General features: G+C 44.9%; 1 protein-coding gene across 3 annotated transcripts in view; it reads left to right on the top strand.

Annotated features, from left to right (window-relative positions):
- Positions 1–24345, top strand: part of CHD6 (chromodomain helicase DNA binding protein 6) — a 2211516-nt gene that overhangs the window by 147762 nt on the left and 2039409 nt on the right. The window contains exon 3 of one of the 3 annotated variants that reach the window (XM_044090189.1): positions 20882–20937. The exons of 1 other annotated variant lie outside the window; for it this stretch is intronic. In XM_044090189.1, coding sequence (XP_043946124.1) covers positions 20905–20937 — 33 coding nt within the window. In that variant the 5' untranslated portion in view covers positions 20882–20904. Of the gene's footprint in view, positions 1–20878; positions 20938–24345 lie in introns of all 3 variants that reach the window. One more of the 3 variants, XM_044090188.1, reaches the window with a different exon arrangement.

Here is a 24345-nt window from a genome sequence, read left to right as displayed (position 1 = left end):
CTGGCATGAAACCATACTGCTGGTCACTAATAATCACATCCCTTCTTAATGTAGCTTCCACTACTCTTTCCAATAACTTCATGCTGTGACTGATCAATTTAATCCCTCTGTAGTTACTACAGCTCTGCACATCACCCTTATTCTTAAAAATTGGTACCAAAACACTTTTTTTCCATTCCTCAGGCATCCTCTCACTTTCCAAGATTTCATTAAACAATCTGGTTAAAAACTCCACTGCCATTTCACCTAAACACCTCCATGCTTCCACGGGTATGTCATCTGGACCAGCGGCCTTTCCATTCTTCATCCTCTTCATAGCTATCCTTACTTCCTCTTTGCTAAGCCATTGTACTTCATGATTCACTATCCCCACATCATCTAACCTTCTCTCCCTCTTATTCTCTTCATTCATCAACCCCTCAAAGTACTCTTTCCATCTCCTCAACACACACACCTCACTTGTGAGTATGTTTCCCTTATTATCCTTTATCACTTTTACCTGCTGCACATCTTTCCTAATTAGGTCCCTCTGTCTAGCCAATCGGTACAGGTCCTTTTCTCCCTCCCTTAGTGTCCAACGTTTCATACAACTCTTCATATGCCTTATCCTTGGCCTTCACCACCTCTCTCTTTGCCATGCACCTCATCTCCTTTTACTCCTGTCTACTTTCTTCATCTCTCTGACAATCCCACTTCTTCTTTGCCAACCTCTTTCGCTGTATACTCTCCTGTATGTCCTCATTCCACCACCATGTCTCCTTGTCGTCCTTCCTCTGTCCAGGTGTCACACCAAGCACCTTTCTAGCTGTCTCCCTTACTAGCTCAGCTGTAGTTACCCAGCTATTTGGTAACTCTTCACTGCCACCCAGTGCCTGTCTTAATTCATCCCTGAATATCACCTCACAATTACCCTTTTTCAGTTTCTACCATTTGATCCTTGGTGCTGCCCTCACACTCCTCCTCCTCTTCTTGATCACCAACGTCATCCTACAAACCACCGTCCTATGCTGCCTAACTACACTTTCCCCGGTCACCACTTTACAGTCTCCAATCTTCTTCAAACTGGCCCTCCTACATAAGATGTAACCCACCTGTGTGCATCTTCCTCCACTCTTGTATGTCACCCTGTGCTCCTCCCTCTTGTTAAAATACGTATTCACCACAGCCATGTCCATCCTTTTCGCAAAATCCACCACCATCTGACCTTCTGCATTCCTTTGTTTAGCACCATACCTACCCATCACTTCCTCATCCCCTCTGTTCCCTTCACCAACATGCCCATTGAAATCTGCTCCAATCATCACTCTGTCACCCTTTGGTACAGTCATCACCACTTCATCCAACTCACTCCAAAACTTTTCTTTCTCATCCATCGCACACCCAACTTGTGGAGCATATGCACTAACAACATTCATCATTACACCATAAATTTCCAGCTTCATAAACATCACTCTATCCAACACTCTTTTCACCTCCAAAACACTCTTAGCATACTGTTCCTTCAGGATAACTCATGCCATTTCTCCTTCCATCCACCTCATGATAAAGCAATTTGAACCCACCTCCGATGCACCTAGCCTTACTCCCCTTCCATCTGGTCTCTTGCACACACAGTATACCAACCTTCCTTCTGTCCATCATATCCCTTCCTTCTGTCCATCATATCAACTAGCTCTCTCCCTATACCAGTCATACTGCCAACATTCAAAGTTCCGACCCTCACTACCACAGTCCTAGCCTTTCTCCTCTCTTCCTGCCTTTGGCCATGCCTTCTGCCTTTTCTCCTCCTTTGGCCAACAGTAGCCCAATTTCCGCCAGCACCCTGTTGGCTAACAGTACTGGTGGTGGTCGTTGTTAACTCGGGCCTTGACTGATCCGGTATGGAAATATTTACTGGTGTCCGCATGAATTTGGCACAGTTTTACACCGGATGCCCTTCCTGACGCAACCTTCCCCATTTATGCAGGCTTGGGACTGGCACAAAGAAATGCACTGGCTTGTGCATCCCCACTGGCTGGGTTTTAATGGAAATTGTACAAGCGTGCAGTATATAGCAGCTTAAAACTAAACACTGCTTCTGCGAGGGCTGTACCGTATTTACATGTGCACCTGTATCTTGGCTCAAAATCACTTATTAGTCTTGCATAGAAACTGTATTGCCACTTAATGTAATCAGCATTGGAGTATACCTCATAATTCCAGTGTTTTTTTTTTCCTTCTCTCCGGAGTATAACGTGAAATGTAATTATTAAAATGGACATCTCCATCTGTGTTACACTCATCACCCTTCTAAATTTTCATTGTAGTTTCTTTCTCTCTCCTTGTAAGCAACAACACAGCTGCAGGGCCATGCTTGCATTTTTCCAGCCCAGTAATCCAGCGGCAAGTCATAATATATAATCTGATGTTGTTAATCTTCTTCCCATTCATCACTGATGGGCTCAGTTCCGAGCCCTCGGAACTGAGTCAGCCTAATACCATGTTCGCATACACCATAAACTCTCGAGCTCGGTTGCTACCCACAATGCCCTTCTCCCAGTTACCTCAGATCTCGTTTGCCACGCAGCCATATAGCAGCATTTCGCCGAGCTCTCCAGCTAAGTGTCGTATTTTATAAATAATTGTTTTTTTTTTTTTTTTTTTTTTTACCGTCTTTTATATTTCAAGCTTTACCCATTGGGTATTTCTTATACCATCGTTGGTACACCCTCTCCTACTCTTGTGGTATCTTTTGATACCATCATTGGTATCCTCTTTCTCTCTTTTCTTCACTCCTTTTAGTCACAGTAGTGTGTGTGTTTTTCGTGTGTATAGAAATGTGAATGCTGAACGAAAAAAAAATAAACTTATTTTGAAAGGCCTTTTAGTCTTTCCTTTCTCAGAGGCCCTTTCTGTGTCAGAGGTCTCCACCCCTCCAGTGAAGGACAAAAAACGTCCCCATTCAGATCCCTCTTCATCGGCTGGTGATAAGGGCAAATTGCATAAACATAAGGCCAGCAAATCTTCATCAAAGCATAGAATTGCTTTACCGGCACCGACTACAACTATTGCTTCTGTTCCGAGCTCTGCTCCAGTTGCCGCTTTATCTAATGTCATAGATATTACAGAAACGTTGACGTCAGCGCCACCTTCAGCACCGACCTCTACGGCACCAGCCCTGTCTACAGTGTCAACTACGGCTCCAACCTTACTTTCTACAATAGTTTCGGCACCGACTTTGCATTTTATAGCACCGAAGGCGGTTCTGACAATTCCTTTGGAACTGATAATAACCTCAACTGTGAGTGCCTCCTTGGCACAGAGTCCCTACTCGACGCCACTGATTCCTCTATTACCTGTCTCCCAAGTTAGAGACTACGGTGCTGATAACTCAAACACCACGGACCCGGTACTCCCCTTCATTGGACCTGTTCTTAAGCCAGATATACAGCCCCTTTCTGGACCAGCCTGACTCCCCTTCAGGAGTGTCCACAAGGTCCACCAGGAGTCTTTCTGAATTCAATGTGGTATGCCTGCTGGATCAGCTGTTAACAGCCAGAGGGATAACAAACGTTCCTAAGACTCATCCCACTTTGGGGTTTGGGTCTATTGCTCCCAGGACTCCCACTTATACTCCTCCTTTGGATCCATCGGTTCTGAAGCCCATTGCTCCAACGTCCTTTGTGGAAACCCATTCCTCTGTGCCGACAGTGACCCTCACTAAGGCTTCGAGGCCACCCCTTTGTGTTTTGGTTCCATCGGAACCGTCCCTTCCTCAGTCTCATGGTTGGGGGGCAGAATCCTCGGTTCTGAGCATGGTTCCAAGATTTTTTTCGGTTCCATCCTCTGATCCAGGGATAACGCCTGCCTCGATCTTGCTTGAGGCGCCATCCCTGGGAGTGGGTGTGGAGGAGTGGGGTGTGACACCTGTTCTGAAGTTGTCCTACTCAGTCCTGGGCTCCGACTCCTCTTCAGGCGGGCCTGCTTTCTGGGTGATGGAGAGGATGCTTGCTTCTGGACGTGCTCCTCCTACGTTGGAACTTCTTCCTTCTCCCTCTGAGCTACAGCTACCACAGGCCATCTCCCCAAGACACTGAGAGCAGAAGCCTCATGAAACCCCAGTTCAGGGTACTCTTCCTTCCGAGTCTTTCTCAAACATCCCCACTGAAGAACCTCCTCGGAAGAAGGCGTGTAAGAGGAAACACATTGACTCTCCTGAAGAGTCTCTCACAGAGGATATGGACTATGATGATGGGGAGGGTCCCCACGGTCACCCCCTGACTATGTCTCCTTTGGAGACATCCTGTAAATATTGAAACAGAGGGGTGGCTGGAAGCTTTGTAACCCTTCCTCGGAGGAGTCTGTCTTCCTGCAGGCTTTTCGCTCTCTGCCTTCTACTTCTTGGGTGACCCCAACTGCTGACTAGTTAGTCCAGCTTGTCGTGCAGCATGCGTGGAAGAACCCTAATTCTGTTGAGGCCATTCCCCGGAGACCAGATAAGATTCTTTCCCCACCAGAGGAGCGCCCCCATTGGTCTAGATGCTTGCCAATTGACGCTGTGGTGGTGGCGGCGGCCAGTAATAAGGATCTAGGGAAGCGAGTTTTTGCTTCAGCGACCTTTGTAGTCAGGTCCCTGAACTACTTGGCACATTTCACTAGACTCCAAAGAAATCTTACTTTCGAACTTTCTGGAGCCCTCTCGGGTCAAGTTTCTGATTGGGCACCCTTGAGTGTATCTCCAACTCGTCCATGAGGTTGCTCTCCCACGCAACCGAAGGGGTGGCTAGAGCTGCGGGTGCAGGCATAGTCAAGAGGCGTCATGCCTGGATACGCATCTGTGACCTCGCAGACTCCTTCAAGTCTTCCTTTTTGAAAGCTCCTATTGAACCATCTTCCTTGTTTGGTTCTAAAGTAAAGGACACACTGGCCAGGTTCGAGCAGGAAGGAAAGACCTTGTCTGCCATTGGCCTATATTTTTTCAAGCCGCAACGTTCTTTTTCCAGGAACCAGAGAAGTGGGAATATATGGCACAAAAAAATCTCAAGGTCCTTTCCGTAACGCATGTGGAGAGGATTCCCCTAGAGACAGATGGGATTCCAATGGTGGAAGACACCCCTTTAGATGCAGAGGGGGTCCCCGAAATCAAGACTCCAGGAATTCTTTCTCCGGGCGGTCTTATCAATGCTCCTGAAGCATTGCCTGATTGCTTTCCTCTGGAAGCAGTCGGAGCTCATTTTTCTCTGCACCAAACTGCCTGACACTCTATTACAAAAGATCGGTGGGTGCAGCGAGTAATCTCTAGAGGCTATTACATCCCTCTAACATCCCATCCAAAACCTACAAAGAACCTTCCCGATGTTCCACCCAGTCAAAGGGAAGAAGCAGCTTCAGAGAGAAGAAAGCTGTGTCAAAAAAGTCATCCAACCAGTCCCCCCAGACCAATGTGGATCTGGTTTTTACTCAAGATTCTTTTTGGTGCCAAAAAAGACCAGGGACTGGAGACCCATTCTGGATCTCGGCCATCTAAACAAGTCAGTAGTTCAAACCAAATTCCACATGGTCACTATTCAATCCGTTCTCCCATTTTTACGGGAGGATGTTTGGATGTGCTCAATAGACCTCCGGGATGAGTATTACCACATCAAAATGGACAAACGCTCCAGGAGTCTCCTTTGCTTCTGGCTAGGAGCCAATCATTACCAGTTCCGAGCCCTGCCATTCGGTCTCTCGACGGCCCCCAGAGTGTTCACGAAATGCCTAGCAGTGGTGACAGCTCGTCTGAGACTTCAAGGATTCCATGTGTTTCTGTATTTAGATAATTGGCTCCTTTCCACCCTCACCAAGCGTCTCGTGACCATGGCCCTCTGTTACATACTCTCACTAGCAGAGTCTCTAGGCATCACAGTTCATTGGGAGAAATCCAATTTACAACCTACCCAACACCTGGAATTTATAGGGGCAGTTTTCAATACTCGAACATGCCTGGTATCTCTACCAGCTCACAGGCTTCAGAGGTTAAGATTGCAAGTAAGAGTGATACTCTGTCAAAGAAAGGTGTCAGCAAGAGAAGTTCTCCAGGCTCTGGGGTCCATGGCTGCGGCCATTCCGATTGTTCCTCTGGCAAAATTACACATGAGGCTATTACAATGGCTCCTATTGTCCTAATGGTTGGCAAATCTTCACCCCTAAACTCACAGATCCTCATTACCAACTCTTCCAAGCAAGATCTCCTCTGGTGGATGAGGCCAGCCGAAAAACTTTGGTGTCGCCCCTTTCAGACTTCCCAACCCAATGCCATGGTGACCACGGATGCTTCCCTGATAGGGTTGGGGGGGGGGGCATTTTCAGGGAAAGACCGTCCAAGGCATGTGGTCCAGCTTAGAGGCCATCCTGCATATCAGTGTTCTGGAGTAGAGAGCGGAACTGTTGGTGTTGCAGGCATTACATCCGCTCCTTCCATTGGGAATGATTGCGATTCAGTCAGACAATAAGTCAGTAGTCTGGTACATAAACAAACAAGGAGGAATCAAATCCTACCCCTTTTGTCGAGAGGCCATGATAATTTGGCACTGGGTGATAGCTTCCAACCGCTTTCTTATAGCACCGCATATCCCTGGGAACTCCGTGATTGCGGACAGGCTGAGCAGATGCATCCTCCTTCCATACGAGTGGTCTCTCAATCCAAACGTGATGGCAGAAATTTTCAGCTGATGGGGCCAACCTTGTTGCGATCTCTTCGCTTCCCCTTCGAACAACAAATGCAGCAGCTTCTTTGCCCTCTTTCCTCCAGAAGGGGACTCATGATTGGCCCACGGGGTCTCCTCTATGCTTATCCTCCAATTCCTTTGATACCCATATTTTTGAAGAAAGCAATTGTTCCCCTTCCTCCGGCCTCACCTGTTACAACCTCCATGGATCCTGGACACTCGTCCAGACTTAATTTCTCACCCCCAAGGGTTGACTCTCCCAAATCTGTCCACTCTCAAGCTGATAGCTTGGTTTCTCTACTTCCATTAATCGCCAGGCAGGAAACCCTCTCCTCACCTGTTTGTGATATTATTCTGGCCTCCCGTAAGCCATCCACCAGAAAACTTTACAGGATAAGTGGAAAAGGTTTGCTCTTCGGTCTAAAGAACAGATGCTAGACCCCTTCTCAGCTCCGGTCTCTGTTATACTTCAATACCTTTCTGAGTTTTTTGAGAATGGAGCATCCGCTTCTACCATTTGAGTCCACTTAGCAGCTGTTTCCGTTTTTCATAACGGTGTAGAGGGCATTCCACTTATCTCCACCCGCCTATGCAAGACCTTTCTCAAAGGAGTGTTTCATAGCAGATCTCCAATCAGGCGTCCTTTAGAGGCATGTAATCTCTCCTTGGTACTACAGTCTCTCTCTTTACCCCCTTTGAGCCTGCTGCAAAATGTGACCTCAAATTTCTCTCTTGGAAATCTCTATTTTTATTGGCTGTCACATCAGCTAGACAGGTATCAGAATTACAAGCATTATGCATCAAGAGCCCGTATTTAATTTTTCATAAAGACAGAGTATCTCTACGTACTAATCTATCTTTCCTCTCCAAAGTGTTTTCTGATTTCTCTGTGAACCAGTCCATTGAACTCCCAGTATTTTTCCCAAATTATTCCAATAAAGGAGAATACTGTCTGCATTCATTGGATGGACATAGGCAACTACGTTTTTACTTGGATAGGAGTAAATCTATCCTCAAGTCAGATCAACTTTTCATTTCCTTCTCTGGACCAAAAATGGGATATGGTGCATCAAAAGTCACTTTATCAAAGTGGCTCAGAGATTGTATTGCCTTTTCATATTCACATGCAAATGAGCCTAAACCTGTCAATATCAAAGCACATTCAACGAGAGCCATAGCAACCTCTGTTGCTTTTCACTCCAGAGCCTCTATGGACGACATTTGCGCAGCAGCCATTTGGGCTAAATCTCACACTTTCATCAGACATTACAAGTTGGATATGGTCGCCGGGGGAACAGCGGTCTTTGGCTCAGTGGTTCTCGGAATGTTCTTCCATAAGGGCCACCCAGGTAGTCGGGCAGCTTGGGATTCTGTCCCATCAGTGATGAATAGGAAGAAGATTAACAACATCAGATAAAGAAGTTATGTCTTACCATAACGTTCCATCTGAGTTGTTGATTTTCTAACATTCATCACATCCCACCCTCCATTCCCCATCAAAGGCTCCTGGTGGATCTTATGGGTCCTTGTGGTGTTTTCAGGGTTTTTGCACAGAAATTGCCTCTGCTTTTACTTCTGTATGTTTCATGCAAACTCGATCTGAGGTAACTGGGAGAAGGTGCTTTGTGGGTAGCAGCTTAGCTCGAGAGTTTTTGGTGTACATGAGCTTGGTATATGTCCGACTCAGATGTTCTTCGTGTTTCACTGTTGCAGTCATAACTGTAGGGTGCTCCTGCCGGCAGGCAGCGAGGTTGGCCAGAATTCCAAAGTCCTGTCCGGCCGCTGTACAACAAAGTACTCCTTGACGCCAGAACGAGGTATAGTAAGCTGACAGCCCCATCTTCTTCCCCAGTCTTTTCTTGCGTATGTGAGCAGCTCAGTTTGGTTGATGGCGATTCGACAACGCGTTTTTGACTGTCGCTTGGTCAAGTCGCGCTCTCTCGCTAAGTACCCTCTTGGGAAACTTTTTTTTGTCTGGCTCCGATGTCAGAAAAGTTCATATGTATATGGCGGTGGAAAACAAATACCTCATAAAGATTTCCACTCTTACTGTCTTCCTGTCTTGGGCTCTTCCTTCTTGCTGTCGGTGCCTGTTTTGTGTCAGTTTTAATTTTCGCTTAGGTACGATTGGGCCTTGAATTTGGGCGCAGATGTCTTGGTATAGATACCGCGGATTATAGGATTCACAACCGGAATTTACAAGAAAACGAAAGGACAAGGATAGGGCCTCCTCGAGGTCCAAACAGAGGTCTTGAGGCCAGAGCTTTGCAGCCAGTCCTCGGGTTGGTCGCCACGAGCTGCTTTCAGCCCTGTCTGCAGCCACTGTCAGCCACGGTCGACACCTCAAAGTGGGGGAGCCAACTAGGCCTAGGGGACTTAGTCAGGGCAGGACCTTCGCTGCTGCCTTTCAGATGGTCGCCTTCGCTTCATGCGGGTCCAGAACTGCAGGGGGTTTTCTAGGCTCATATCACTCACTATTACTACAAAGACATTACAAAGACAAAGAAGGCAAAGTCAAAGCGGTTTCTTTCCTCAAGCTTTTCTTCAGCTTTAAGACTTCGAAGCAATTATTAAGACCCAAGATTTGAATGCTTGATATGATTAGAGGCTCTTTACCTCCTCCTGAGGCTCTCCCTAGGCCTCCTATTCCTTTGATTCCTCAGGATTTGCTTCTGTGTCTCAGTCTCTTCCTCTCTCCAGGATTTCATTCTTCCTCCTAGATTACTTCTGATGCAGATAGATTCTATTCCCTCTGCTTCTCCCCCCTGAAGATTTTCTTTCTCTTTCTTTTGAGATTGATGAGGGAGCATGAGGGTTACTCATCATTGATTATTCTGCTACTCTGCTACTAAGAAGGAGTTTCTCCTTCTCCCCTTCCACAGGCCAGGCCTCTCCCCTCCTGTTCTTCTGATTGTGGATGATGCTTGTTCTTGAAACCTGAATAACTTCTTTCCTCACTGCTTTCCTTAAGCCGGATAGATTTTACAGGGTCCCTGATTCCCCATCAATTTTTTTATAAGAACTATTCTGCATCAATTGAAACTAAACACTTCTCTGCAGTTCCAAGGCTGCTTCATCTCATCTCATCTAAAAAATTCAGGCCTCTCTGAAGGATTCTGGACTTTTGGGCCAAAAGGTGTATACTCTGCTTTCCGCTACTTTAGGGCTTTAAATTGCCAGCCAGTTATGTCTTTCAAGTATCAGCAATTTCTTTTTCTGTTTTTAAGCAAAAACTTTCTACCTTTCCTGCATGTGCAGAGGATAAAGAATTACAGATGTATTGCATGCAACAGAACAAGTTTACATTACAGGTTTACATTGTGGTTTTGATGCCTTGAGGCTTCTTTGCAGGGCCTACAGCCTCTGGTACTGTTATCAGAGACATGCTTGGCTTCGAGAGCAGGTACTTACCTGAGCAGGCTAAGGCTAAATTGTTAGCATGTCCTGTTGTAGTCTAAGGGTCTTGAGGTGGGTCTAAGGATGAGGAGGTTATCTAAAGAAAATCTATAAAGCAAAATCTAAGATTTCTGTTAAAAGATTCTTTTTTTTCCATCAGCCTCAATTCCTCCAAATTGGTCTTTTCCTACGCCAGACAGGCCTCAAAGGGCAGACAATAGATGTCGGGGAAGTCATAGATGCTCCAGAGGTCGGGCTCAGGCCTCTGGTTCGTCCAGAGAGTGGTCTGCTTCATCAAACAGAAGGGGAGAAGACAGAGGAAGCAGGACAGCAGCACTCCCAATGACAAAGTTGGGCTACAGGTCCCTTCTTTTTCCTCCTCTCTCCCTCTCGGAGGAAACTTTCTTTCTAACACCAAAATAAAACACATATTACCCAAGACAAATGGGCAGACTTTACAAGTTTTACTTCTCTTACTCTTCCACTTTCATACTCTACCAAGGTCTTCAAATCAAGTTTGGGAGGTATTAAAACATCAATGGTCAGAGGCCTTAAATCAAGTGGACGCTTTATTAAGGTTGAGAGCTTATAGAACCTGTTCCAAGGAAAGAAAATGGGAAAAGGACTTACTCAAAACTTTTTCTACCTGCAAGAAACCTGTTCTTCCAAAGACTGTTCTTGGACCTTTTCAGTATTTCCAACTTATCAGGATTGAACAAAATTCAGGACCTTCCAATGTGGAAACTCCCTTTCCACATCTCTCCCAGGATGCTTAAAGGAAGCCTACTTACCTTAAAAGGAAGCCAGGGCACACATCCCCATCAGGCTAGGTGGTAAACGCCCCAAATACCAGGAACGCAGAAAAATACCTCCAGAGTTTTCACCCTTCGAGGCATTTTCAATTCTGTACTGTCTTTGGCTTATCTTAAATACCAGCCTTTACCCAGTAGTAGGCGCTCCAGTAGTAGCTTATTGCAGACTCCAAGGATTCTGGGACCCCCCTATTATTCAGGCTGCCTTATCTGGGCGGACAGCAAGGACACTCTACTTCAACAACACCTGCAGTTTGTCTAACGATTTTTCCTTCTGGGATTTTCAGTGAAAACAAAAAGTCCAGGCTGATCCCCTCCCAAGCAAATGATTTTTAGAGCCTTTCTAAACAAGCTTTTGCAGGGCCTTTCTCACTCCAGAACACAATTACATGCAGCCTCAATTTTCAAGACCTTGGCTACTTTAACTCGTAGCTCACTGCAAGGAAATTCCTGCAGGCATGGGGCTGGTTGATGGCTCCTTGCATCCTGTTGATTCCAAATGCAAGCTTCATATGAGAAAAGAACAGTGGTACCTAAAGAGTGTATGGTCACAGCATTACCACAGTCTGACACCCCTGCCTCTGATTCCCCTGCCTCCAAAAAAGAATTCCTTTTGGTGGTCCGAAAGGGAATCTTTTTTACGTAAGGGAACTTTTCGGCCTGCCTCCTTATCCTTCCTCAGATCAGTACCACGATGCTTCGGATTATAGACATTTCCATAGCAAGGCTCTCTTTGCCAGCATCTTCTTTTTGGATCAAAAGCATCCAAATGTTGGCAGTCCAAAATGCTCTCTTGTTGGCAGTCCAAAATGCTACAGGGGCCCTTCCTCTTCCTTTTTACATCCAGGGCCTCTTCTGTGTCAGACATTATAAACACCACAGTCCTGACTCTGCAATGCCAAGTGCCAGGACCTACAGACTTTATGGGACACAGCTCTAAATCTGGGACACAGCTCTTCATCTGAATCTGCATCTTCAAAACAGATTCATTCCAGGAAAGCAGAACCCAGGTTGAGACTTGATAAGCAGAAAACCTGTCGGATCCTCAATAATCATTTCTGGACCCCAACTGCAGTTGCAGGTTGTCCTCAGATAGAGGTGTTTGCATCCCATCTCAATTACTGTCCCATCTCAATCATCAGTTGCCTTCCTTTCTCTTATAGTTCCTTTCCACCTGTCCAGCTTTGGAAAAAGGATGCCCTTGTCAATTATGCTGGAGGAATCTCTTCGGATATGCCTTCCTCCTCTTAAAACTTCTGCCCTCGGTGTTACTTCGAAAATAAAACCCTTCTGCCATGTCCCAATCATTCTTGATAGCTCCAAATTGGCTTTCAAGGCAGTGCCTCCTCCATTGGCTCTCTATCTATTCTTGAACTTCATCAGGCCTTGGAGGATACCTTCTCTCTTCTGGTCCCAGCATCATCAGGGTCGATGCTACACTCTCTAAATCAAGACCTCTATCCCTGGCAGCTTGTTGGAATACAAGGCCTGCATCTTTCTTCTTTGCCCAATGAAGTTTCTATGTTTCTTAATGGCCAGGCTTTTTAGCACTTTAAAATCTTATGCTTCTAAATGGAAAAGATTTTGTATTTGCCCCTTATTGAGGTTCAGATCTCCTTTGCCTGATATTTCTTCCATGACACTTTCCACCTTTCTCCCTGCTGCTTGAAGGCCTCCTCCTTTTCCTCTGATCCTCCCCATGCTCCTGCTGCTCTTTTTCATTTCGTTTACACTGATAATTCCCATTTTTCTCACCAGAACTCTTCATGTTCTTATCCCTGGCTGGCACCCTAAGACCTTCCCAGTGAACTTTTCCTGTTCCTGCTTAGGATCTTCTGCTGCTCTTTGAGAAACACCAAACCTTATCTTTGAAAAAGCAGCTCTTATTAGTGACCAGACATCCTGGAAAACCAAGGATCTTTAAAGCATCTCATTCAAGAAGGGTTTATCTTCATAGCCACTAAGACAGGAGAGTCATCTTTGGAGGAATGGGATCTTACAGTTTCCCTTTTGAGGACCAATCCTACATTACAAATCAGACAGATTTCCTTCCTAATTTAAATTCACTATTCACAAAGATCCTACCTTCTCTCCAAATCCTCTAAAATAAATTGAAAGGATCTTACAATACTTGGACGCATACAGAAGATTTTGTTTTTACTCCATGGGAACTAATCTCTTCCAGGTTCCAGCCCTCATTGTCTATCTCTTAAGCTCCATTGCTAGCTTTCCAAAGCTATTTCTAAACAAACTATTTCCAAATGGATTGCTCATGGAATAAGGACATGTTAATTTAAGCCATGGGAAACAGATTCCAGGTATTGTTAGAAGTCATTCTACCAGAGCAGCTGCCACTTCAGCAGCTTTTCTCACAGAGGAGTGTTTACCAAGTCTATTCTGGAAGCTTCCACTTATAATTCAGTGCATACTTTTCTAAGCACTATAACTTCCTTTGTATTCTGTCTAGGGCTAGCTTTGCCCTTGCTGTTTGCACAACCCTTCTAGCTGCCCCCTTCTTTTGCCTCTTACCTCCTCATATGACTCACTGGGTTTCTACCCTACAGCAGACTGCAACAGTGAAACACCTAAGAACATAGTACAGTTGTGTACACTACCATAAAACTAGATGTCTCTATGTCTTCACAACTGCAGTCGGGTGTTTCCTCTCCTTCCAATCCTTTTGTTTCACTTGGTATCTCTTCCTTGTTCCTTTGTGGTGTTCTTGTGTTGGGGTTTTGACACCTGGCCGTTTCTTTGCTTGGGGCAGCTAACATCTGGGGCAAGAAAGGCTGGAGAAGATTAAGGCCGGCTGTCAGGGGCTTTATAACTCTACGCTCTGACAGATTAGTTTCTGAGGGCTCAGAACCGAACCCATCAGTAATGAATGGAAGAAGATCAAGAACACAGATGGAACGTTATGATGAGACATAACTTCTTTTTTTTTCAGTTTTCACATGACTTCTGTTCATCAAGCACAGGTGGGATTCTGTAGTCCGAAACCATCCAGTGTTACCAGTGAAAAGACTGAACAGGCAAAACTGAGCTTTCAAGACAAGTTGAATTTATTCATTTGAACTTCAAAACTGCACAGGTAACACTAGTGATGCACAAGGCAAAGTTTGTAGTAAAACTGCTGCAGATGCACACACCAATTGCCATAAAGACAGCTACTGCTGCAAAACTGTCAGCAAGTACAAAGTTGATGCTGCAGTAAAAGTCTTGCATGAAACAGATGCTGCTGTAAAACTCTTAAAGGAAACAACTGCAGACTTAACAACACTGTGCTATTGAATGTAGTATTTTAAGAATCATTTGTACACCATCTGTGTCCTCTGCAGGTCATGAGGATTTCCTGGCTAAGTTTCAGAGTTACAAGCTTTCGTGGCAGTAGAGCCCTTCCTCATTTTTCATGCTGACAGGGTCTCCCTCAGGACTAACCCAACTTTCTTGCCTAAAGTGGTGTCCAGTGTGGCTCTCAACCAACCTATTAATTTGCCCACCTTTTTCCCTAACCCACAAAACAAGGGGGCAAGGATTCTGCATTCTCTAGATGTGCACAGACAGCTCGGATTCTACCTGGGTAGGACTAAATCCTTTAGGAAAGCTGACCAATTGCTAGTCAGCTTTGGAGTAGGGGCAGAGGTTAAGGCCATATCCAAACAAACAATCTCAAAATGGATAGCACACTGTATCCATTTCTGCTACAAATACCCTGGGAAACTGCCTCCTAAGGGGGTCAAGAGACATTCCACCAGGGCAACCTCCACCTCTGCAGATTTTCTCTGAGGGGTCCCAACCAGGGACATCCTTGAGGCTGCAACATGGAGTTCTCTTCATAGCTTCACAAAGCATTACCACCTGCCTATCTTCTCCAAATCCAGGGCAGGCTTTGCAGTCGCAGTCTTGCAGGGCATCCTAGCCAGCCCCCAGTCTTCTTGACTGCCTCCACCCTTTTCAGCTTTGGGAATCATGACTGCAACAGTGAAATATGAAAAACATAGTACAGTTGTGTACACTTGCCATAAATGTAGATGTTTGTGTATTCACTGTTGCAGTCCTGGTTTCGCACCCTCCACCCCCCTTGTCTCTCTCTCTCTCTCTTCCTAACTCCTTACAGGGATTTTTGGCGTTTACTTTCTACTGGTGGTGTTCTTCCACCATAACCTAGCTCCCTATTTGGGGGCTGCTGACATTTGGGGCAAGAAAAACTGATGTAATGGCATCGGCTGCCTGTTTTTATACCACTGACAACCTGATGTCAGTCCTGGAGCGACAGCAACCGACACAGAAATACTAAGCCTCTGGTATTCGGGCCGACTGACGACTACCCCTGGCAGGATAACCCAAGTGTGATGACTGCAACAGTGAATACACTCTTAACATCTACATTTGTCGTAAGTGTACACAACTGTACTTTTTGGATAATCAATGTTTGGCTAATCAACTCTTCTGTATTTAATTCAAAAACTCTTCTCAAGCTCTCTTCACATGTTCTGTCTCTTCTCTGTCAGTTTCCTGTAATATTTTGTATACTTACAATGTTATACCTCTTTTAATTGTTTTGTTTTGACCTTTACTCATGTACCCAGTTTATCAAGTCTGGCAGTTCTTGTTGATGTAACCCTCCTCTTGTGTTATATTTCCCCTTTGAGTTTTTCCCTAATACATTCCATATTTGACTCCAGAATTTCACTTTCATTCTCTGCTGCCACCATTGCCAGACCACTGTTTTTTTTTTCTTATAATCTGTCCATCCCCCTTTCACAGGCGTATTGCCCACCCCCCTTTTTTTGAATACTCCTGTCTCCCTCACCAACTCTCCTGTTTGCAAATTTCCCAGAATTTTTTGTTTTACCCTCCATATAATCTCAAGCAAGTCATGTTAGTGCTAAAAACATCCAAAAGGGATACACACATATTTCCATTTGGCATTGTAATTTTTACCCAGCATTTATCTGCATCGCTGCATGTATGTAGTTTTATATGGAGGGTCCAATCAATCTGCCTTTTTCCACCAGAAGTACCAGTCTCCTACATTTCAGCCTAGGTGACTGTTCTGACCACAAAAAAGTCCCTCATCCAATTCTGCAACTTGTTTAGTATTCCTTTATTTTATTTATGACTTTATTAATTTAACACGTTCTGTTAGTGTACACATGGATTATACAGTTTCCATCATGAATACATTGTTTTACTGTAGTGAATTAGCACATACCCCTAAACTTTTCAGTTCCAGCTTACTCATCGATTTGAGCATTATTTGTGTATATTGTTTCCAAATGCACTGTTTGTTCTTGAGCTCAATTATGTGGTTGTCTACTGATATAAAAATATTTTTAAGTTAAAATAGTTTGATTGCTGGTTTTCTAGTGAAAATACCAGTGGCTTATTTCTCTGTGGATTTAGGAGTAGTTCAGATGGCTGAAACTTTTCTTCAGCTTTTGTAAAGGAGTGATTTAGGTCTTCATGGAGCAGTTTGACTGAAGAGGCTGTACATATTAGTGGTGAATTTGTTTGCTTATTGGATTATGTTTGCTGAGTGAGAAGTTGTATGCATCTTATTTTAAAGATATTAAAGCAAAGGTCCTAATATTGAACCTCTGCTTCTGATGCCTGAGTGTTGGTAACTAAGGGAGAGGATGGTATTCCCTTGGGAGAGGATGGTATTCCCTTGGTTGTCATACATGAGGAAATTACAGGGAACTGGATAGAGGTAGTGGCCACCAGCCCATATCCTGAGGCCTCAGTTTTAAAACCACACACACAAACCCAGGAGGCCAATTATCATGCCCCAGACCATGCTCCCTCGACTTCTTCTACCCAGGTTGATACACAGGACCTAGTTAAACTTTCCCAGGAGTTAATGGATTTCATAAAGTCCAAGGGGCCCAGTCAGCCACAGATGCCTGTTCCAAGAGCTTGTCATGGTAAAAGGAGAGATGTTCCTTCCCAAGAGTACTCCCATTCCTCAGAATCCAACAGTGAAGAAGAACTGTCATATGCAGAACACCTCCTTCCTCAGTCTTTCTCTAACTCTGATTCACACGACACCCTTTCCTCTGCCTCCCCCACTGAAGACTTATCCATTGGGAAAACTCTACACAAGATGGAAGCATTCATTTGGGAGAGCAGAAAGTTTTTCTCAGGCTCCGACCCATTACAGAGAGCGTCTGAGCCTGCCATATCCCAGACCTTTAGCCATTCTACCTGTCCACATGGTTCTAGATGTCTTTGTGAACATCTCTCTGCGCCCTGACTCCTTTCCTCCTGCCCCTAAGAAAACCAGTTCACTTCTAAAGAGTGATTGACACCTACAAGCACCTTTAGAAGAACCCACAGGCAGATCCCCTCAGTGGTGTCTGCTGAATATGCCAAGGGAGATCCTAAAGATGGAGCTAGACATACTCTGTCAAATTACAGAGACAGCAGAAGGCTTGATAAGTTTCCTAAAAAGGCTTGCACATCAGCTGTCCTGGCTATGAGGGCTCTTAACTGCCAATTTCATGTGTTATAGTACATGAAGTCTTTACAAGAAAAGGTCATTGCTAAGGCCGAGGGGATCTCAGTGAAGTGCCTTTAGAAGGTCATACAAGAGACATTTAGGTCAGCCATTCTGGTGTCCAGACACTCACGGAAATGAGGCTGTGGTCCATTGGAGGCATAATGTAGAGCAGCTGCTATGGGATCTGTCATGCATAGATATATCTGGCTGAGGACACAACCACTCTCAGACTAGGTAAAGGTGGAACTCATTAATGTCCCACTGGATAAGAAAGGGAAACAAATTAAAATAGATAAAATAATTTTATTTGTCTTTCACACTTGGATACAGCAGGAATTAACCCTCTAAATCTTGGCCACTGCCTCTGATGCAAGAAAAAGGGAGGCCTCCCAGAGGCAAGAGACCAACACAGAGCAGAAAATGGCAAGTTGATCAGCGAACTAAACCTCAGTGGATCCAAGGGTTCAGTACTTCCCGAATTCTCTTCCTGGGAGTATTGATGGACTCTATGCAACAAAAGGCCTTCTTTCCCCAATACTAGGTCTCCTATTTACAAATTATCTGCAGAACCTGTTAGAAGAATGGACAGTTGCAGCAGGGGAAATTCCTAAGGGTGTTGGGGTACATGGCATCCTACATCTTAATGGTACTTCTTGCAAAACTGCACATGAGAACTCCCCAACTGTTTCTAAAAAAAACACTTGTGATCAGGATTCGCAACCTTTAGAAATCCTGGTGTCCATTCTTCCCTGCCTGAAAATGGAATTAATTTGATGGAAAGAGAGTATTCTGCAGAACCCAAGGGCAAGATTCTGTCTACTACAGACAGACGGACAACCTCTCAGACAACTCGGACATAGCCTGAAGAACACACTTAGGACAGCCGAAGGTTCTGGGAATTTGGACTCCAGAGCAAAGGAAACTGCACATAAACCAAAAAGAAATGCTAGCAGTGTTTCTAGCAATAAAAGCTTTTCAAAGCAACCTGACCCTAGAAACACTGTCTCTTTAGATAGATAGCACCACAGTTGTACTATGTAAACAAACCGGGGGAACTCCTTCACATCCCCTGTACAATTTAGCAGTAAAGGTATGGCTTCTGGCAGAAAAGCTACAGCTGGCATTAATAGCATCCTACATCCCAGGCCAAAGCAACACCATAGTACATTCTTTGAGCAGGGATCTTTTGGACCCTAACAAATGGGTGCTGAAGAGAGAGATTTTCTTGGACCTTACCAACCAGTGAGGATACCCCAGTACAGATCTTTTTGCTTCTCTTCTGAACAGACCTTTACAAAAGTACTGCTCCAGAACCCATCAAACGGGGACTTGGAGAGAGGACACCTTCTTCTTCAGATACAGACCTCTTTCTGTATGCCTTCCCTCCATTACCCTTAATCCCCCAGGTTACTGCTGAAAGTAAGGTCAGATAGGCCAAGCATGATACTCCTAGTTCCCTTCTGACCAAGACAGTACTGCTTTTCCCTTCTGTTGACCCTGAGCAAAGGACAGTACTGTAATCTTCTCCTGGTGATAGCTCTCACTCAGCACAAGGGGTATGTTATTCATCCACTCCTGAGCACACTCAACCTGAAAGATTGGATTCTAACACCAAACAATGCATCCTGTTTTACTGAAGTGTATCTATTTTGAGAGAGGCAAGAAAACAAGTTACCAGAAAATCATACTCATCAAAGTGGAAAAGATTTTCTGTTTTTGGTGCCTTGCCAAAGGTATGACACCATTTAATGCTGGCATGATTCAAGTGCTAGAATACCTTTTAGAATTATTTAAGCAGAGTCTTTCTTATTCAAGTGTTAAGGTAAATACACCTGCTGTTTCTGGTTGCATACCTTGCATTTTTCCTATCTGTACTAACCCCTGTTGGAAACAGTTTCTAAAAGAGGTAATATACCCGAGACCATCTAGGCGAAATCCTGTACCACTCTTGGGACCTGAATTATGTATTGGAAAAGCTTACCTTGCCCCCTTTTGAGTCAGTTGCCTCAACCTCTCTAAGGCTGGCCTCATTGAAGACCACCCTGCTGAAAGTAACTACCTCAGCCAGGCGGGTCTCGGGATTGCAAGCCCTAATATGCAAATAACCCTTTACTGTATTCTGTAGGGGATAGTGTTACCTTGAGAACTAACCCATCCTTCATGTTCAGATAATGTCAGAGTTTTCTTTAAACCAAGCTATATATTTGCCAGTGTTCTTCCCATGTCCTCAGAATAAAGCTGAAGAAATCCTGCAGCCGCTGAATGCGAACAGGCCTGTCCGGTACTACCTTAGCAAGACACATTTCCTGAAATAGAGCAGATCAACTTTTGGTGGCCTTTGCAGAAGGAAAGGTAGGTAGACCTGTTTACAAACAGAGAATTTCAAAATGGATAGCTAATTAGTTTACCTTTTACTGTACTCATGAAAAGCCACTAACAATGTCTGGCTGGACACGCTCCACAAGACACAGAGCTCCCACCTTTACCTTCTTAAGAAGTGGCCCTACTGAGGCTGTCTTGGAAGCTGCCACCTGGTCTTTGGTCCACACCTTTAGCAAACACTACCATTTAGGCACTGCATCCAGGGCTAGGGCAGGTTTTGTCACCGCCATTCTACAACAGGCATTAATTGCATCCTCTATCCGAGGGGGCCCTCAGACAGCCAACCTCCTAATCTGTAGCTTTGGAAGTCCTTCCAAGGATCATTACTGCAGCACTGACTACAAAGAGCATAGCACAGTTGTGTTACACTTACCATAATTGTAGATGTTAAAGTAGATCAGTGTTGCGGTATCAGCTCTCATCTTACTCCTCCTCTCTTTGCCTGGCTTCCATGGCTGTGGTTTGGGGTGGGTACCTAAACATATTATCATCTCTCTCCTGTGCCCACTCCTTCCTCTCCTGTTAGTCCACAATCACTCTATCTCAAAGTTTAGACAACTGGAAAGGTTGTGCTGTCCTTATGGGGCTGACTCCACATCCTCAAGAGGTTGTGCTGTCCTTATGGGGCTGACTCCACATCCTCGAGAGGTTGTGCTGTCCTTATGGGATTGACTCCACATTCTCGAGAGGTTGTGCTGTCCTTATGGGGCTGACTCCACATCCTCGAGAGGTTGTGCTGTCCTTATGGGGCTGACTCCACATCCTCGAGAGGTTGTGCTGTCCTTATGGGGCTGACTCCACATCCTCGAGAGGTTGTGCTGTCCTTATGGGACTGACTCCACATCCTCGAGAGGTTGTGCTGTCCTTATGGGACTGACACCAGAAGGTCTGAGATGTCTGTCGGCTGGTGATGATGCAAAGACTCTGGGAATTGGACTGATTGTGTGCTCCTGCATTGCAAGAAGACCCAAGGACCAGCAACATTGATTTACTCAAATATTTGCAACTATGGTAAGTGTTAATCAAAAACACTTTGTAAACTGCAGTTGTGTATGATTTAGTCTAGTAAAACAAATAACAAGTTTTTTTTTTTTCCCCAGAAGTAAACCCACCCAATTTTAGACACATGATAATGAAGATACAGAAGAAAGAAAAACAGGTTTGTAACAGTTCTGTTAAATGAACATTTTGTCCTATTTTATGAATTCCTGAACATTTTACAAATGTAAAACCTTGATTTACACAAAGGCATTTTTGTAAAGTGTCCTTCCATTTTTTTCCTGTCTTGCTCTTGTTGTTTAATATTGGGAGTGAATGTTATTCTCGGAGCCGTTTCCTTTTTAGTGACAATATCTCTATCTTTGGTCCATTCTACATAATGTAATGTTTGTAATCTTGCATATGTTCTTCGTGTTTCACTGTTGCAGTCATTACCTGTGGGGGTTATCCCTGCTGTGGTGGCCCTCGGCTGGCCCGAATACCAGAGTCAAGGTTTTTCTGCATCGGCTACTATCGCTTGTTGACTGACGTCGGGTTGTCAGTGCTATAAAGCAAGGTAGCCGATCCCATTACATTAGTCTAGTCTTTCTGTGGAGCTCGTAGCAGAAGCAGTTCACAACTGTGCCGGTCGGCCACTACCAGAGCTCGAATTACAGCTGAAAACATCTGAAGCTAAGTACCCCATTGGGATCCTGTTTTTCTTGCACTAATCGATGTCCGAATAAGTTAACAATTGTCTCGCCTATGGAAAACAGATCCCACACCAAAGCTTTCATTCATACCGCATCACTTGTTTAGGCCCAGACCAAAACGTCCCCCACTGCTGGTTCTGTGCCCTCTTTAACATGAGAACCATTCATTGTAGAGCTCTTATTGTAGACCGGTATTTTCTTCTTCCATCTTCGCATTCCAAAATGGTGTCCATCAGCCAAAAATCCGTAGATATTCTGAAAAAAACGTAGAGATAAAGATACAGACAAGACCACACAAGGCTAAGCCTTCTAACGATGCTACTGGTAAGTAGGTAGTCAGTTCTCTGGAATTTAGTGAGGCGCTTTCGCAGCCCCTGATGCCTGATACAGCATCTACACAGGCCTGTACTGAGACCTTTTCGGAGTCCGGTATGCTGCAGAAATCTTCTTTGTCTTCCGAGCCATTGGTTGTGTCTGCCTTGGTTGAGTCCAGAGCCTTCCAAGGAGGCCTTTCACACTACTTATTCTAGACAAAAACAGATGTCCTCTCATCCGACTACCGCTTCTCTCTGACTGATGGATACTCTTAGGCCTAGAAGCCAGGCCACTCCTCGAAAATCTACCTCTAGTCATCGTCTTACTCCTGCTCCACCACCCAAGCCCAAATGCTTAAGATGGCGGAGGATCTTCTCTTTCTTATCAAGGGTAGTCAGGCCACAACTTCTAAAAGGAAAAGACACCCTTCTCCTGAAATAATGACAGAGGAGGATTCTGAGGAATCTGATTATTCAGATTTTGAAGAGGGACAACAGCCTCTTACTGCTTATAAAGATTCAGATGCAGAGGAATCCATTCCTTCTGCCTCCCCACCAGAAGACCTTTCCTTTGGGGAAACCCTTCACACCCTCTGGGAACATTTCCACTGGGAATCTCAGGACTTCCCTCAGTCTAAGAAAAGACTAACAGAGTTTCTAGACCTGCCCCAGCACAGATCCCTGGCCACCCCCTATCTTAGAAGTGGTGGATGATGTTTTCCATGTATCCAGCGTAGCCCCTGATGCCCTCCCACCTGCTCCCAGTAAACCTGACAGGTATTACAGAGTACTGGATTCTCCCAAATACTTGTACAGAAATCCTGCTGCAGACCCAGAGGTCATTACACAAGGACCTAAGGGAGCTAAGGCTGGTTCTGCAAAGAATCCTATTCCTTCTGACAAGGAATCCAGAACTCTGAACAGATGAGGTAAAAAAGTATATACCTCTGCAACCTTGGCTATCAGAGCACTCAACTGTCAGTTCCATATGTTAAAATATCAACAACACACTTTGGAACTGTTAAAGCAAATGATTTCTACCTTTCCTGACTGTGCCAGTTCGAAATAGTTAGCAGATTTACTGCACTCTATTTGTCACGTGGCCATTCACTCTTTGCACTGTGGATATGAAGCACTAGAAGCCTCAAGCAGGGCAGCAGTGTCAGGATCTGTCATTAGGAGACCTGCATGGTTGAAGGAATGGGACTATATTATAAGATCAACGTTTGAAAACCTTGAACAACATATGGTCGATGTCTTCAAACATTGACCTTATAAAAAGACAAGAAAAAAGTACCCTAACGGGTTTAAGTAGGGGGCAAGTCCCCCTGCACCCCCCTACACTCCCTTCTACTTAAATATACCAACTCCGAGACCGCACTACAATGCAGTAAACGGAAATCTCCCCTTACGGAGATTTCCGTTTACACGCTCGAGATTCTGAGCGTTTGATATTCTCGTGTCGACAATGTCAGATTCGACATGGTCAGCTTTCGAGAATATAATATAGACCCGAAGGAACAACTTCTCCCTGATCACGTCAAATCTAAATTAATTGATGCACCCTTGGGTAAGGACTGCTTGTTTGGAGTAAAAGCAGAAGAGGTGCTTAAAAAGATGGAAGACAAAGTAAAATCTATGCAGACAGTAAAAGATCTTTCAGGTTCAACCTCCTAGGTTCAGCAGGAATTTCCCTTCTAAGCACTGGTCCTTTCCTGCACCTAGTAGACAGGGGCAAGGTAACCCTGCAGGGACAAACCACCCAGACTCCTATCCCAGGGACAGTAGAGAACCAAACAGTGGCCCACTTCTGCCCCAAAGAAAGGGAGTTCTAAGCCATCCTTCTATGGCAAAAACTCTCAGTGACTCCCTCTGCCCTCCTTTCACTCACCAAAAGCTAGGAGGAAGGCTGTCCCTCTGCAAAGAAAATTGGCTTTCTGTAACAAAAGACCAGTGGGTCTTAAAGATAATTTTTCAGGGATACAAATTCTCTTTCAATGAACTCCCAATTCCAAGAGAGTACCCAGACTTGCCTCCAAATCATTGTGCAGAGGCATTGAAACAAGTCCAAACTCTCATATCCCAGGGGGCAGTAGAACCTGTTCCCGCAGATCAAACAGGCAAAGGCTTTTATTCCAGACTATTCCTTGTTCCCAGAAAAGAGGGCAGTTGGCGCCCCATCCTGGATCTATCCATTCTGAACACCTCACTGGTGGTCCCCAAATTCAAAATGCTAACTTTGCAGCAGCTGCTGCCTATGCTGACAAAAAATGCCTGGTTAGTGACCCTAGACCTAAAAGATGCCTACCTCTACATCCCCATAAAGGAATCCTGCAGGAAATTCCTGCACTTCAGAGCAGGCTCACAACACTTTCAGTTCTCTGCGCTACCCTTTGGCTTATCTACTGCTCCCAGGGTATTCACCAAATGCTTAGCCCCAGCCATAACATATTGCAGCCAGAGAAATATTCAGATTTACCCTTATCTGGACTACTGCCCCATTCAGGCAGAGTGCAAAGAAAAGCTGCTCGAGGACATTCTCTTTGTCAAAACCATCCCAAC

This window comes from Protopterus annectens, chromosome 12.part0 (genome assembly GCF_019279795.1).
Source record: "Protopterus annectens isolate FY-2018-M chromosome 12.part0, PAN1.0, whole genome shotgun sequence".
Taxonomy (NCBI): Eukaryota; Metazoa; Chordata; order Ceratodontiformes; family Protopteridae; genus Protopterus; species Protopterus annectens.
The sequence above is the reverse complement of the archived record's forward strand: the minus strand, read 5'-3'. Positions and strand labels throughout refer to the sequence as shown.